At 34.0% G+C, this 18,437-nt stretch overlaps 1 protein-coding gene across 1 annotated transcript in view; it reads right to left on the reverse strand.

Annotated features, from left to right (window-relative positions):
* LOC143230630 (pleckstrin homology domain-containing family G member 5-like) overlaps positions 1-18,437 on the reverse strand; it is a 107,409-nt gene that overhangs the window by 54,817 nt on the left and 34,155 nt on the right. The window contains exons 5-6 of the mRNA XM_076464494.1: positions 16,122-16,239; positions 14,542-14,614 (exon numbers count right to left, since the gene is read on the reverse strand). Of these exons, the coding sequence (XP_076320609.1) occupies positions 14,542-14,614; positions 16,122-16,153 (105 nt within the window). The 5' untranslated portion in view covers positions 16,154-16,239. The remainder of the gene's footprint in view (positions 1-14,541; positions 14,615-16,121; positions 16,240-18,437) is intronic.

Raw genomic sequence — 18,437 nt, forward strand, 5'->3', positions numbered from 1 at the left:
GTAAAACCAAATAAAGAAACTGAATCCAAGTGATCTTTAGAAGTCGCTAGTGCTGCTGGACATCTAATAACAATTAGTGTCACAGTTTCTACCAGACGAAGTTTGGCCAGAGAGTCATTGCTGGGAAGAAGTTTTAAAACGTTAGTCACGTATTACAACAGAACACCAGGTGGTCGTTATCTCGCGTGATTGAGTACTTACGATAGTTTCCGGTCCTCTTCAGATCGGTAAGTGAAGAGCTAATACCGGAGGTTAAATACTAAATTACTGACCGCTACCTGAAAGTTAAATGGTAGAGAAGTAGCCGCTTGTCACACGTTCTCAACAAAGTGTTTGTAACATTTATAAAGAAGAAGATGTAAAGAGATCTTCATTCAGGTGCCTTCTTCATCACTGATGCAAAACCTCTTCACACAAACAAATGGGGCGAAAGGAGTTGTTGTTTTACTGAATTTCGAGCAAAACTACTCGCAGGTTATCTGCGCTTGCCGTTCGTAATTTACATGTGACAAACTAGAAGGAACGCAGCTAGTTGAAACTGCTTAACGCCAACTCTTGGGCTACTCCTTTACTAATGAAAAGTGAGATTGACCGATACAATCTAACGAGCCTCCACGACGAAAAGGGCGAGTACATTCGGTGGCGGAATTCGAAGCCACGAACAGTTGATTGCAATTTGGGCGCCCTTACCACAAAATTACTTGCTTGCTGAAAGATTCCTGAATCCCCGAGCCCCACGAGGAAATAGTTATTTATCGAATTAATATCTCCCAAATACCTTCTGAATTTGAAATTACTTATTTTAGCTCAAAGATACACAATGGGCTAGCTAGTTTCTGTTCTCTATGAAGAATCGAACTCTGCATTTTAGCGTTGTGATTCAGTAAACGAACCGTTGATTCAGCGCGCGCGTGTGTGTGAGTGTGTGAGATGAAGAAAGATCACAGTATAGGATGAGTGGTAAACTCTTCCCTGCAGGCAGAACTCAGCCAGCAGGATGTTGGAGAAGAGGGTGGGTGGAACCAAGCTAATGAAATACCTCAACCGGATACTAAGTGGACAGTGCTATCAAGTATGGTATCCTTTTCACAACAGTATAAACACCACATAACCAAAATAACGTCAAATATGTTGAAACAATTGCTACAACTATCAAAGCAAACTGAACTAGCTCGAATACAAGTCGAGTTGCTAGTTACCTGATCTAAAAATATATTTATCGCAAAATATTTATGTCAATGTTATTTGACGTCAACCTGCCAACTCCAACATTTGGTAGAACAAGTTCATCAAGTAGATTTCTAGTTGAAACTTCACGCGTCCTTAACTCTAGAAAACAATTTTGTATGTCTTATGAAAATAACATTGATTATTTTTATACACACTACGCTAATAATTTATCTTAATAGTATGGAAGTACGCAATTTGATAAGAAAGTTATATATTACATTAAATAATTCATCTGCTCAGATTTTGAAGTATTATTTATAATACTAAACATAAGATGGCGCCAGTATCGACACTACAACAGTTCTACTTTTTCTTTCACGTGCCGGACCAAATAATGATGGATTACTCGACGTTTCGAGCCATAAAACTATACGATATCGGATTACAATGTCTCCAATGAAAAGATACGTTCCATAAATCACAATAACTAGCACTCTTTACTCGATAATGTGTTCTTTCACAAGTGAAAAGTTTTGTAATTATCTCAAAGCAAATGTTTTTCTTCTCCAGCAACGTTCGTTACGGAAAAAAAACACAATAAAAACAAGTTAAACAATATTTATTTTAAATAAAACTCCTCAAGCTTACTATCCTGTGAGCGACCTAAGCTAAACAATGTACTGGAACCAAGACTCTTACTGCTACAATCAACCTTGTTGTTTAACATTAAAACCAAGATTCTTACTGCTACAATCAACCTTGTTGTTTAACATTAAAACAAAGATTCTTACTGCTACAAGATACCTTGTTGCTTAACATTAAAACCAATATTCTTACTGCTACAAGCTACCTTGTTGTTTAACATTAAAACAAAGATTCTTACTGCTACAAGCTACCTTGTTATTTAACATTAAAATCAATATTCTTACTGCTACAAGCTACCTTGTTGTTTAACATTAACACCAAGATTCTTACTGCTACAAGCTACCTTGTTGCTTAACATTAAAACCAATATTCTTACTGCTACAAGCTACCTTGATATTTAACATTAAAACCAAGACTCTTACTGGTACAAGCTACCTTGTTATTTAACATTAAAACCAATATTCTTACTGCTACAAGCTACCTTGTTATTTAACATTAAAACCAAGATTGTTACTGCTACAAGCTACCTTGTTGTTTAACATTAAAACCAATATTCTTACTGCAACAAGCTACCTTGTTATTTAACATTAAAACCAAGACTCTTACTGCTACAAGCTACCTTGTTGTTTAACATTAAAACCAATATTCTTACTGCTAGAAGCTACCTTGTTGTTTAACATTAAAACCAATATTCTTACTGCTACAAGATACCTTGTTGTTTAACATTAACACCAAGATTCTTACTGCTACAAGCTACTTTGTTGTTTAACATTAAAACCAATATTCTTACTGCAACAAGCTACCTTGTTATTTAGCATTAAAACCAAGACTCTTACTGCTACAAGCTACCTTGTTGCTTAACATTAAAACCAATATTCTTACTGCTACAAGCTACCTTGTTATTTAACATTAAAACCAAGATTGTTACTGCTACAAGCTACCTTGTTGTTTAACATTAAAACCAAGACTCTTACTGCTACAAGCTACCTTGTTGTTTAACATTAAAACCAAGATTCTTACTGCTACAAGCTACCTTGTTGTTTAACATTAAAACCAATATTCTTACTGCAACAAGCTACCTTGTTATTTAAGATTAAAACCAAGACTCTTACTGCTACAAGCTACCTTGTTGTTTAACATTAAAACCAAGATTCTTACTGCTACAAGCTACCTTGTTGTTTAACATTAAAACCAATATTCTTACTGCAACAAGCTACCTTGTTGTTTAACATTAAAACCAAGACTCTTACTGCTACAAGCTACCTTGTTGTTTAACATTAAAACCAAGATTTTCTTACTGCTACAAGCTACCTTGTTGTTTAACATTAAAACCAAGATTGTTACTGCTACAAGCTACCTTGTTGTTTAACATTAAAACCAAGATTCTTACTGCAACAAAGCTACCTTGTTGTTTAACATTAAAACCAATATTCTTACTGCTACAAGCTACCTTGTTATTTAACATTAAAACCAAGATTCTTACTGCTACAAGCTACCTTGTTGTTTAACATTAAAACCAAGACTCTTACTGCTACAAGCTACCTTGTTGTTTAACATTAACACCAAGATTTTTACTGCAACAAAGCTACCTTGTTGTTTAACATTAAAACCAAGATTCTTACTGCTACAAGCTACCTTGTTGTTTAACATTAACACCAAGATTCTTACTGCTACAAGCTACCTTGTTGTTTAACATTAAAACCAAGATTCTTACTGCTACAAACTACCTTGTTGTTTAACATTAAAACCAATATTCTTACTGCTACAAGCTACCTTGTTATTTAACATTAAAACCAAGTTTAACATTAAAACCAATATTCTTACTGCTACAAGCTACCTTGTTGTTTAACATTAAAACCAAGACTCTTACTGCTACAAGCTACCTTGTTATTTAACATTAAAACCAAGATTGTTACTGCTACAAGCTACCTTGTTGTTTAACATTAAAACCAATATTCTTACTGCTACAAGCTACCTTGTTGTTTAACATTAAAACCAAGACTCTTACTGCTACAAGCTACCTTGTTGTTTAACATTAAAACCAAGATTCTTACTGCTACAAGCTACTTTGTTGTTTAACATTAAAACCAATATTCTTACTGCAACAAGCTACCTTGTTATTTAACATTAAAACCAAGACTCTTACTGCTACAAGCTACCTTGTTGTTTAACATTAAAACCAATTTTCTTACTGCTACAAGCTACCTTGTTGTTTAACATTAAAACCAAGTTGTTACTGCTACAAGCTACCTTGTTGTTTAACATTAAAACCAAGACTCTTACTGCTACAAGCTACCTTGTTGTTTAACATTAAAACCAATATTCTTACTGCTACAAGCTACCTTGTTGTTTAACATTAAAACCAATATTCTTACTGCTACAAGCTACCTTGTTGTTTAACATTAACACCAAGATTCTTACTGCTACAAGCTACTTTGTTGTTTAACATTAAAACCAATATTCTTACTGCAACAAGCTACCTTGTTATTTAACATTAAAACCAAGACTCTTACTGCTACAAGCTACCTTGTTGTTTAACATTAAAACCAATATTCTTACTGCTACAAGCTACCTTGTTGTTTAACATTAAAACCAAGATTGTTACTGCTACAAGCTACCTTGTTGTTTAACATTAAAACCAAGACTCTTACTGCTACAAGCTACCTTGTTATTTAACATTAAAACCAAGATTGTTACTGCTACAAGCTACCTTGTTGTTTAACATTAAAACCAATATTCTTACTGCAACAAGCTACCTTGTTATTTAAGATTAAAACCAAGACTCTTACTGCTACAAGCTACCTTGTTGTTTAACATTAAAACCAAGATTCTTACTGCTACAAGCTACCTTGTTGTTTAACATTAAAACCAATATTCTTACTGCTACAAGCTACCTTGTTATTTAACATTAAAACCAAGATTCTTACTGCTACAAGCTACCTTGTTGTTTAACATTAAAACCAATATTCTTACTGCTACAAGCTACCTTGTTATTTAACATTAAAACCAAGATTGTTACTGCTACAAGCTACCTTGTTGTTTAACATTAAAACCAATATTCTTACTGCTACAAGCTACCTTGTTATTTAAGATTAAAACCAAGACTCTTACTGCTACAAGCTACCTTGTTGTTTAACATTAAAACCAAGATTCTTACTGCTACAAGCTACCTTGTTGTTTAACATTAAAACCAATATTCTTACTGCAACAAGCTACCTTGTTATTTAGCATTAAAACCAAGACTCTTACTGCTACAAGCTACCTTGTTGCTTAACATTAAAACCAATTTTCTTACTGCTACAAGCTACCTTGTTATTTAACATTAAAACCAAGATTGTTACTGCTACAAGCTACCTTGTTGTTTAACATTAAAACCAAGATTCTTACTGCTACAAGCTACCTTGTTATTTAACATTAAAACCAAGATTGTTACTGCTACAAGCTACCTTGTTGTTTAACATTAAAACCAATATTCTTACTGCAACAAGCTACCTTGTTATTTAACATTAAAACCAAGACTCTTACTGCTACAAGCTACCTTGTTGTTTAACATTAACACCAAGATTCTTACTGCAACAAAGCTACCTTGTTGTTTAACATTAAAACCAATATTCTTACTGCTACAAGCTACCTTGTTATTTAACATTAAAACCAAGATTGTTACTGCTACAAGCTACCTTGTTGTTTAACATTAAAACCAAGACTCTTACTGCTACAAGCTACCTTGTTATTTAACATTAACACCAAGATTTTTACTGCAACAAAATACCTTGTTGTTTAACATTAAAACCAAGATTGTTACTGCTACAAGCTACCTTGTTGTTTAACATTAAAACCAAGATTCTTACTGCTACAAACTACTTTGTTGTTTAACATTAAAACCAATATTCTTACTGCTACAAGCTACCTTGTTATTTAGCATTAAAACCAAGACTCTTACTGCTACAAGCTACCTTGTTGCTTAACATTAAAACCAATATTCTTATTGCTACAAGCTACCTTGTTATTTAACATTAAAACCAAGATTGTTACTGCTACAAGCTACCTTGTTGTTTAACATTAAAACCAATATTCTTACTGCAACAAGCTACCTTGTTATTTAAGATTAAAACCAAGATTCTTACTGCTACAAGCTACCTTGTTGTTTAACATTAAAACCAATATTCTTACTGCTACAAGCTACCTTGTTGTTTAACATTAAAACCAAGATTCTTACTGCTACAAGCTACCTTGTTGTTTAACATTAAAACCAAGATTCTTACTGCTACAAGCTACCTTGTTGTTTAACATTAAAACCAATATTCTTACTGCTACAAGCTTTCTTGTCGTTTAACATTAAAACTAAAATTCTTACTGCTACAAGCTACCTTGTTATTTAACATTAAAACCAATATTCTTACTGCTACAAGCTACCTTGTTATTTAACATTAACACCAAGATTCTTACTGCTACAAGCTACCTTGTTGTTTAACATTAAAACCAATATTCTTAATGCAACAAGCTACCTTGTTATTTAACATGAAAACCAAGATTCTTACTGCTACAAGCTACCTTGATATTTAACATTAAAACCAAGACTCTTACTGGTACAAGCTACCTTGTTATTTAACATTAAAACCAATATTCTTACTGCTTCTTACTGCTACAAGCTACCTTGTTGTTTAACATTAAAACCAAGATTCTTACTGCTACAAGCTACCTTGTTGTTTAACATTAAAACCAATATTCTTACTGCTACAAGCTACCCTTGTTGTTTCTTGATTAACATTAAAACCAAGACTCTTACTGCTACAAGCTACCTTGTTATTTAACTTTAAAACCAAGACTCTTACTGCTACAAGCTACCTTGTTATTTAACATTAAAACCAATATTCTTACTGCTACAAGCTACCTTGTTGTTTAACATGAAAACCAAGATTCTTACTGCTACAAGCTACCTTGCTATCTTGTTATTTAACATTAAAACCAATATTCTTACTGCTACAAGCTACCTTGTTGTTTAACATTAAAACCAAGATTCTTACTGCTACAAGCTACCTTGTTGTTTAACATTAAAACCAATATTCTTACTGCTACAAGCTACCCTCTTGATTAACATTAAAACCAAGACTCTTACTGCTACAAGCTACCTTGTTATTTAACTTTAAAACCAAGACTCGTACTGCCACAAGCTACCTTGTTATTTAACATTAAAACCAATATTCTTACTGCTACAAGCTACCTTGTTGTTTAACATGAAAACCAAGATTCTTACTGCTACAAGCTACCTTGATATTTAACATTAAAACCAAGACTCTTACTGCTACAAGCTACCTTGTTATTTAACATTAAAACCAAGATTCTTACTGCTACAAGCTTTCTTGTTGTTTAACATTAAAACCAAGATTCTTACTGAGTCATTGGGACTCAGCACATGAAACAAACCAAAACTCAACATACTAAGAAACCAAATAAACACAGCCATAAAACTATGCTCACCAGATAAAATTAACGATGAATTAGACAAAATAAAACAATACTTCATCAACATCAATAAGTTTCCTCCACAAACCGTAGAAAACATTATACGCACACACCTAGACAGAAAGCAAAATCAACCAACTAAAGTAAATACAGCTCACGAATCAAAAAACCACAAAACCATATACTGCTGTATACCATATATTCCTAACATCAGCAAACAAATAACCAACATTTGGCAAAAATTAGTAACAAAATATGACATTCCAGTTAATACCAAATTTATTCAAAATCCCGGCACAAAACTGAGGTCTATACTATGTAAAAACTACACTGACAAACACCACACCAACATTATTTATAAAATACAATGTGATAACTGCCACGACTTCTTTATTGGAGAAACAAGTAGTAAAATGGAAACCAGATTCAAAGAACATAAAAAGTCACCTTCACACGGTTTCGAACATTGCAAGTCAAATAAACACAACATAACCATAGAAAACACTCAAATACTAAATAAAGAAACAAACATAAACAAACGCAAAATTAAAGAAGCCTTACTTATACAACTTAAACCCAAAATAAACCAATATAAAGGAACGCCTTTATACCTATATTAATATAATAAAATAAATAAAATTATATATTCAAACATCTAATACCGCCCTCTACATTTCGACACACAGTTACACAACCCCTTTCAAACATGTGGTCAGCTTCCGGTCAGTTACCTCTTTCTTTGTGAACCTGACGATGACCGAAGAAGGTCGAAACGTTGTTCGCTCTTCTATGTAAAATATTTTCTCAACCCAAACGAGCCGTTTTGCATATAAGCTTCCTTGTTGTTTTACATTAAAACCAAGAAGCAACAACTTCTTAACATTGCTTACTGCTACATGCTTCCTTGTTATTTAACACTATAACAAAGACTCCTACCGTTAAAAATTACGTTGTACTTACCCCTAGAACCAAGATTCTTACCGTTAAAAAACACGTTGTACTTACCACCAGAACCAAGTATCTTTCCGCTAAAAATTATGGTGTACTTATCACTAGAACTAAGACTTTAACCGTTAGAAATCACGTTGTACTTATCACCAGAATTAAGATTCTTAACGTTAAAAACCACGTTGAACTTATCACTAAAATGAAGTCTCTAACCGTTAAAAACCACGTTGTACTTATCACTAGAACCAAGGCTCTTACCGTTAAAAACCACGTTGTACTTATCACTAGAATCAAGACTCTAACCGTTAAAAACCACGTTGTACTTATCACTAGAATTAAACTTCCTACCGCTGACAGTTGTCTTCAATGAAGGAAGATTTTTCAAATATTGTATATGATTACAATTCGGCTAATTCGTCAAGTTATCTCGTTCAACTAAGATATTACAGAAGCAGGGCAACAGATAAGCCTTAACTCTCAGAACCAAGATAACTAGAAAATATCACTGTGGCTAAAGTTCTGATGCGACTAGACGATCAAGTAGACAGAATCAAAAGGAAAAAAATACTAAAACAAACGGGTGGAAAAAGTGGTTACATTAAAATGGATAGATAAGACGATAGCAAGCGATAAACATACACGAGGAAGATAAAACAGAAAATATGCAGATCATGTGTGGTTTAAATATATCCACGTTTTCAAATTAAACACTCTCTACGAGCTAATTAAACCCTATGTAATACTTAACTACACCGTACAATTTTCTATCACAACTGCAGGCTTACTGTGACATTACTCATATTCAAGATACTAAACAACGTAGTATGTATATCATTTTTATGTAACATAGATTGTAAGTCATAGACAGCTAGGAGAAACCAAAGTTTTTATCAAATAAATATTTTAATTTTAAAATATTCTTGCGTGAAAGCAACAAAATCGTGAGTGTTCCGAGATTATTTGTTTAAATACTATTTATTTCTGTGAGGTTCCGTTACGATAGTTTTCAACTGGTTTCTATACGTGTTATGCAAATATTAAATAACTCTGTGAAGAAATAACTGGGTTTTCACGAACGAAATTATATAAAAATATGGCCAGTAACAGTTACTTGTAAACTTACCATCAAATTAAATGAACCGAACTTTACCAATAAAAACGGATAACGTTACTTTCAGACTAAGAGGATTTAAATAAAAAAATAAATTTAAATAAATAATTATCAGAAGCATCCATCAACGTGTGATAAGCAGATATACTGAAACAATTAACATTGACAAACTGGAGAATAAAGAAGGGTGGTGTACAACCAAATGTTTCCAAACTTCCAGGTATTATGAAGACAGAGATGAAAATGGATGAAATATGTGGAAAAAGGGCGTGAGTTTTCTTCAAGCAAGCGACGTACTAGATCAGTAGACTGAAACACGAAGTCAGAAGTTTACAGGCCCCACAGAAGTACTAGCACTGCAGTGAAGTTTCACATTGTAAAAATATGCCTAACGCATACCAAATATAGTATATTATAAAACAATTCGTTTTTATTTTGTTTTCCAGATATTCGCACCAACCTAGTTAAGGGCTACCTGCACGAGAATTTATCAATTCTAAACTGATAGACAAGAGAGCAGATAGTCAACAGCACCCACCGCCAATTTTAGGCTACTTTTGACTGAACGAATATCGTATTTGACTTTCACCCTTATCATCCACAAACTGGCATGCGGACCACACTCAGTTCCTGTTGTCAAACGTACCCTATTACTGACGAGAAGGTGACTGTCACTTGGTCTACGTGATGCACTGACACGTGCTCTATATGATGTACCGACGAGTAATCACGTTACACACAAGACCTATATCGAAGTACAAACTTCAACATCTGCGTTCCATGGAATATTCTTATCTTTGCTAACATACCCGAAAATTATATAAATAACTGTTAGCTTACGAACCTTTATAGACTGTTCGTTTATAAAATTTACATAATAGCTGCAAGATAACCATTCAGTCATTAACACCAAGATAATCATTCAGGTACTAATTCCAAGATAACCAATCAGATACTAACACCAAGATAATCATTCAGGTACTCAATCTCAGATAACCAACCAGGTACTAATTCTCAGATAACCAATCAGGTACTAATTCCCAGGTAACCATTCAGGTACAAATTCCCAGATAACCATTCAGGTACAAATTCCAAGATAACCATTCAGGTACTAACTCCAAGATAACCATTCAGGTACTAACTCCAATACAACCATTCAGGTACTAACTCCAATACAACCATTCAGGTACTAACTTTTAGATAATGTATTTTTCATTGTATAAGATAATCCTGGACTTTTTGACCAAAGAGTATTTCTTTGGTTTTTGGTATATAGGATGGCCTCTATTGTAAAGCAGGCCTAAGATGTTACATTTGTAAATAAATTCTAAGAAGTTACACTTAAACAGTGTCTGATGTAATCAATATAACCACAGGTGTGTCTATTTTATAATCTTCACATGTCAGAGACAGTTTGATACAGCATAACCTAAATCACAAACATGTAACAAACAGCTTTACAATGTTTTCATGACATTTCAACTCCTTTTGCAGACACTACACCTTAATATACAGCGATCTATTTTAAAAACATGTTTAAACTATTAGTGTACGTTACAGAAACCAATCAATATGTTAGTATGAAAGATGAGATTCATAGACCTCACCTAAAAATGTCTTCATTAACTGTAACTAACATGTCAGATAAAGAACGTCTGGTTACGGAGAACTGATTCAATTACAAATACGTTATTGTAACACAGTAGGTGGTATGACGTCCAGTTATAAAAGCAATCATAAGTAAAAGGAACAACGTAGTTTGGGTTAAAAGTGCTATCAATCGGATATTTCTTATCGGAACTCTATCTTTGAACTTGTGTGAAAAACGAGGGTGAAACCAGACATTGTTTTAAGTTTGTTTGTTTGTTGTTTTTGAATTTTGCGCAAAGCTACACGGGGGCTAGTTGCGCTAGCCGTCCCTAATTTAGCAATGTAAGAATAGATGCCAGGCAGTTAGTCATCGCTACCAACTACCATCTCTTGGGCTACTCTTTTTACCAACGAATAGTGGGATTGACCATCACGTAATAACGCCCCCACAGCTGAAAGGGCGAGCATGTTTGGTTAATTCGACCCCGCGACCCTCAGATTACGAGTCGAACGCCTTAACCCACATGGCCATGCCGAGCCTATTGTTTTAAAAGTAAACACCGTACACCGGAAAATACGGTAATCATTTATACTACTAAGTTATTTTACGGTCATTTCAGGGTCAGTACTCTTAAACTCCATTTTTAACTCAAGTTCTATACATTTCACTTACAAAAAGGCCCTAAGCCTTTTGTTTCATCCGTAATATATATTTGGGATAACTTTTATTTAGGGTTCATTTCCTAGTAACTATCACAACTGCTAGTTAAAAACAAAGTAGTAATAGGAGTAAAACACTACTTTCCTTTTCTAGAGCTTTCCTGATGGAAAACAGTTCGTGATGTCCACAACGAAAGGTTCTCCCGTTGACAAAACAAACAAATTTGAACTTGTTTCTACAGGAGTTCTCAATTTTCTAGACTTATCAGTTCCACGTAGTTTCTCTCTTTCGTATAAACTTGAAGTAATTTTAGTTTAAATAACATATTCGCTATTTTTTCAGAAATAAACTTTCCTGGTTATCTATGGGCTTTTTAAACATCAACTGATGTGGTTAGATGGAAACTACCACCACGATGTTTTTCTAACTTTCTTGTACTTCTTCACAAAAACAATTATTTTTACCAACTACCAATTCGTAACTGATGTATATGAAACCTAACTTAACTTATTTAATAAGTTGTTAGATTCATAATCCAAAATTATCAGAAGTAATCCAAAAGAAAATAGATAACGCACGAACCACTTCCTTAATGATCTAATGGTGTTCATCCCGCTGTGAAAATAAACGTGGAACCTGAACTATTAGGTTAATTAACCGGCCATTGAATTATAATAATTTCAAAGAAATTTAACTCCTCATTAATAAAGGTCAAACTGACAGAACAAGACTGGACTTCTTGAAGTATATACGTGTGGTAAACTTATACTAAAACATAGGTAGCGCTTCTAACTAGAGTTCATTTCGACTCTTCGTTCACTGGTTAAGAAAGAAACAGTCAAAAAGTTCGAGCTATGGAGTCCTTTTATTAACTACTTGCTGATATATCACAGGTAATATGCTGCATGTAAATTAATATAGCTAGTTTGTACCTTGCTAACAACAAAACATGAATGAAAGGATACGCACGTGCCTTCAAGTCAAATATTTGCTTTAATTGGAATCTTTAAGCTACAACTCGAACTAATCGTTAGAAACTTACCTTTAGGGCTATTTTTCTTATTACACGTAAAATTCCATTAGACGTAACCCTCATTAATGTGATGTTTCTTTCACGCAATCCTCTCACCTATACACCCAGTAATTCCAAACAAAATTACTTGTGGCCTAATAAGACACGGTATCTCTTAACGGAACAACTAGTAACCTAGTAACGTAGGAAAATGTACACACCTAATTCTAATATCACGCCTACATCGTGGACTCGAAATAGGACAATTACTGGGACTTCCACTTCCGGCGTACGAAAGGAAGTAATTCTAAGAATCCACGCGCGGAAGCAATGGAGAAAATATATAATAACGTGTCAATCGTACAACTGTATCCAATGCCGACGGGGTTTTTCGTATAATACCAGGATTCATCATGTCGGCTGGGATACGACATAGTAGTGGTTCATTACATAACAACTGGTGTCATATGGACATTATCATGCACGTGAATTTTAATTATTATAAATTCTTTTAATGTCTTATGAACATAGGATTTTAAAACTAAGAATAATAATTACACATGTTTACCTCTTGTTCGTGACTTGAACAAACAAGGACAACTGAATAACAACATTCCGTCACTATGTAATAACGTTAATTATAAGAGGAACAGTGGTTCACCCGGACTCAACAAGGTTAAAGCCATTAACAATTCGATTTAATTTTATCCAATCAAGAAGCACATTGTTTTCATATTGATTAACAAACTAAATTAGCTTTTCTAATAAAATTTTTATAAAGATTTTAATTGAAACTGTTTGGTATCAGACAAATGTTTGCTGAGTATTTTCTCCTAGAAACAAATCTCATCATTTTTCGTATTTTGTGGTCAAAACATATTTGCTTTTTAGTCTACTGGTATGTTTTTGTAAGGATATTCTAGTATAACATGTTTTTTTTTTCTATAGTCTTTTATTGACAAAATATGTTAATTGTATTCTGGTATAATAGATGTTGTTTTTACATGTTATTATTAACTTACAATCAGTGTAAGCTCTGTACTTAGAGAGAACTAAACTTAATCTGGCAAACTAATTAACCTGATCACATCTACTCTTTTCCAGTTGAAAAGATTTCATTCACAAAACTCTGATAAAATACGATATTGATTAGGGAGCAAACTGTTAAAATATGATATTTATTAGAGAGTTAACTGGTAATATATGATATTCATTAGGGAATCAACTGTCAAAATATGATATTTATTAGTGAATCAACTACAAAATATGGTACTGATTAGGGAACCAATAGATAAAATATGATATTGATTAGAGAACGAACTGTTAAAATACAATAATCCTTAGAAGGCATCTGATAAAATATAATGTTAATTACAGTCAACTGGTAGAATATGGTATTGATTACAGAACGAGCTGTTAAAATACGATAATCCTTAGAAAGCCATATGATAAAATATAATGTTAATTACAGAGTCAACTGGTAGAATATGGTATTGATTAGAGAACGAACTGTTAAAATATGATGTTCCTTAGAGAGCCATCTGATAAAATATAATGTTAATTACGGAGTCAACTGGTATAATATGGTATTGATTAAGGAACCAACTGGAAATATTTGATATTGGTTAAGGAACCATCTGGTAAAATAATAGTGCTAGCTCCTTTGTGGCTGTTTCAAACGTTTAAACAAAGTTTAGAGTCCTACAGGATGACTGTAAGAAATTATCTCTGTTTCTACTGAGAATCCTCTACAAGGTAATAAGTCCGGAACAACAGTTAATTTTGAAGTCTAAAGGGTTCTGATACACACCGACTGTCTCATTCTTGTAGCTCAGAAACATTTTTCTTGATTACACACTAAAACACTCAAAGCTGATGTAATTAACAAACCGCGTTTTTCCTTTGACGTATCACTATAATAATTCAAACATGGCGACTCACCAACTCCACCTGCTTATTTTTCTTGTTCTTCACTGGTTTCGGCTTCTGTCCAATTTTTTCTACATTTCTGTATCTACAAGGAGTAAAGTAAATTGTATATATACATGTGTGTGTTTGTGTGTAAGAGAGACTTCAGGTTTTATTAAATATTAACTTCCTATAATAGAGGGCGCTGAGAAAACCAGAGTGATGCACTTAAAAGTTAAAAAAAAAGAAAACAAAGAAGGAGCAGGAATATTGAAATCTATCTATAAATAAGTAAGTATGAAATACATGAAAATAACCATGATTGTTCTAGTTGTAAGGGTAAAGCATTTCTATCTAAGCTATATAAAGAACTAGTGAAAAAAAATATTAATTATATTTTTTTTCGCTAGGATGACTGGAACTGAATTGTTTATTTCACATATATTATTAAGTACCAATTAATTACGAGGAGGGGGTTAGTGAGGGAAATACAACATTATAATCGAATTTCGGATTTCTTTGAAACTTGATAATAGTTTCTCAGCATGAAAGAGAGTGGAACATATCTGTGTTTTTAATAAAGTGCTACTATATTTTTCATCAGTTGAAGGTCTGGCCGACACAGTCGGTGTTTATCTACCAATAAGAACGCAGTCTTTATCTTTATCTACCAATAAGAACGCAGTCTTTATCTTTATCTACCAATAAGAACGCCGTCTTGTAATTAGTACCGGAAAACTCCATCTTTCCATCACACATTAGGTTTATTCTACTGTTTACTTATATCTACACAAGTCTACAAATAACCAACAGGTCTAAAATTTATGATGGGTTCACTGTCAAGCACAAAACCATATAACGGGCTATGTTCAGGTCACCGTGGGTAAAGAAACTCCATTTCTAGCATTACGAGCCCAACGACTTATCGCTGAACAATCGAAGATGGCACAAATTATTTTGATAAAATGCACTTTCCCTTAATACGTTAAGTGCGGGTTACAGTTTGTATTCGCCTTTAATCCCGCAATAGCTAAATTAAAATAAATGTGTACAATAATTTGTCAGTATTACGTAGTTCTCATGACACATTGTAGGCTTACTGATTTCGGTTTTCAAGTCGTAATTTCTTCAGATACTTTCCTACAAACTGCGCATTTTTAACACTTAACAAATTATTTAGCAAGCACTAAAATAAGCGTGTGTATTTGTGTTTTTCTTATAGCAAAGCCACATCGGGCTATCTGCTCAGCCCACGGAGGGGAATCGAACCCCTGATTTTAGCGTTGTAATCCGGAGACATACCGCTGTACTAGCGGGGGCCTAAAATAAGCAACTTCAGGTTTGTTAGTTAGAAAAACCATGACGGATTAAAATAACATGTCACAAAAATAACTCCACATAGAACTCATGTTACAATCATCAGTTTGACATACTTTGAAAGTTTCTCATATTAGAAATAATTTGAAAACTGAGACCACAGATGGATCACTATTGTTAAAAGGTTTTGCGTGTATATATTTACAACATGGTGAATATAAACAGGTTACATAAACCTACCTTTTGTGTGTATATATTTACAACATGGTGAGTATAAACAGGTTACATACACCTACCGTCTGGTAAAGATTCCATCAACCAATTCCATTCCCTTATCACATTCTTCAACTTCCCTTTCGGTATAGTTAAGGTCGCTAGGCAACGATTGGACATTCACTAACGAACGACTCTCCTCTAGAGGGCGACACAGTCATCTTAATTATGTAAAGTTTAAACAACTAAAAAACAATATCTAGCTAAAGAATCATAAAATTTAAAGTAAAAAAATCTTTCATCACTTTATGTCACAAAATCAACAAGTGTGTTCTTGTGGTGTTTGTTATAAATACCCTATTGGAAACAAAATCTTGAACTAGTATCGGACACTAGGTGTTCGAAATAAGTTCTTCCTTGTAAGTACACCTGCTTGGTTGTATTCGTTTTTGTTGTTGTGGGTTGCGTAAGTACACCTGTTTGGTTCTATTCTTTGTTGTTGTTGTGTAAGTACATCTGTTTGGTTGTACTCCTTGTTGTTGTTGTGGGTTGTTAAGTACACCTGTTTGGTTGTACTCCTTGTTGTTGTTGTGGGTTGTGTAAGTACACCTGTTTGGTTCTATTCTTTGTTGTTGTTGTGGGTTGTGTAAGTACACCCGTTTGGTTATATTCCTTGTTGTTCTTTGGGTTGTGTAAGTACACCTGTTTGGTTGTATTCCTTGTTGTTGTTGTGGGTTGTGTAAGTACACCTGTTTGGTTGTACTCCTTGTTGTTGTTGTGGGTTGTGTAAGTACACCTGTTTGGTTCTATTCTTTGTTGTTGTTGTGGATTGTGTAAGTACACCTGTTTGGTTATATTCCTTGTTGTTCTTTGGGTTGTGTAAGTACACCTGTTTGGTTGTATTCCTTGTTGTTGTTGTGGGTTGTGTAAGTACACCTGTTTGGTTGTATTCCTTGTTGTTGTGGGTTATGTAAGCACACATGTTTGGTTGTACTCCTTGTTTTTGTTGTGGGTTGCATAAGTACATATGTTTGGTTGTATTCCTTGTTGTTGTAGGTTGTGTATGTTCCAGAAACTTTCAACGGATTCAATAAAAATGGGATTATCTCTTGTATGTTTCACGAGCTCGAACGTACAGCACTTATATCTCTACGTATAGCAAAAATGAAATGAATTCATAAATAATTTGAAGTTTCACTTTATTCTTCCCACACCAATTTTATGGATTCCAAATAGAATTACCGCGTGGTTGTTGAGGTCAGAATACTCCTGTTTATTATACATGCTATTACTGACTGGTTGTACACAGTAAATATGTTTCAATTTTCATTTCTTGTTTATATACGAATAAAACAAAGTATGCAGCGATAACGATATTACAGATGTCACTATAGTTACAAAGCAGCGGACTTTTCCATCGTCAGAGAAAACAAGTATTTGGTGTTTTTAAACTGTACGATAGATACCCCTGGTTAAACATTACTCAAGCAGCCAGGCTGAGAAGCCTCTCCAACCAGCCCCCACCCCTCAAGGCTCAGGTCAGACAGAGCCATCGATAATCTATAATTAATCACTTATGAGAAGTCAACCAGTTAGCATTGCCCGCCGCTTACAAGGCTACCTTCATCCGTAAATAGAGGCTGACTGTTACATCTATAACGCGACCATGACTGAAAAAGTAGAGTATGTTCAAAAGCACGTCGACGATCGAACGTTAGCCGCTAACTAAACTCTCAAACCCGGTCCACAGACACCAAGAGTCGTTTGTCTCTCCTGCAGACATAAAAGTTGCCACCCTTACAAGGGAAACGGATTATTCGTTTTCGTGATGAGTGCTGGGATTCTTTATAACACTTGCAAGTTGTTTGTTATTATAACTAGAGGGTCACTCAGTAGACGACATATACACACACACAAAACGTGTCTAACGTGACAAGGCAATAAAGAAAATTATTTCTACACAAGTCCACCAAGTTCCAATATTGACTCATTTATACAGCACAAAGAGTATGAAAAGTTGACAGTATTAACAGATAGATTTTTTATTTGTATTTCCTGATCCTCCAAAATATATTCACTGCTAAGTTGGGTCATAGTCTAAATGTTTACCGAATATTGTCAACATCCATTCAGCCGTTCTCGAGAAATCTCGCTGACAAACACAAGCAAAAATGTTAACTCCCATTAGCGGAGGTCAACAATTCTGAACTTGTTTCTCAGGTTATAGTACCTGCATTGTTGCTCTTTGTAATAAAATGTTGAAGTTGTCCCTCGAGTTATTAAACCCTGAACATTTTCGACTTCTTAAACAAACAAACAAAAAAGAGTGAGGGCGGCATGTTTGACTAAGAAGCACAATCAAACTGAAAAGAAAGTCACGGGTTCCCCATGTAAATTGT

Source organism: Tachypleus tridentatus, chromosome 10 (genome assembly GCF_004210375.1).
Source record: "Tachypleus tridentatus isolate NWPU-2018 chromosome 10, ASM421037v1, whole genome shotgun sequence".
Classification (NCBI taxonomy): domain Eukaryota; kingdom Metazoa; phylum Arthropoda; class Merostomata; order Xiphosura; family Limulidae; genus Tachypleus; species Tachypleus tridentatus.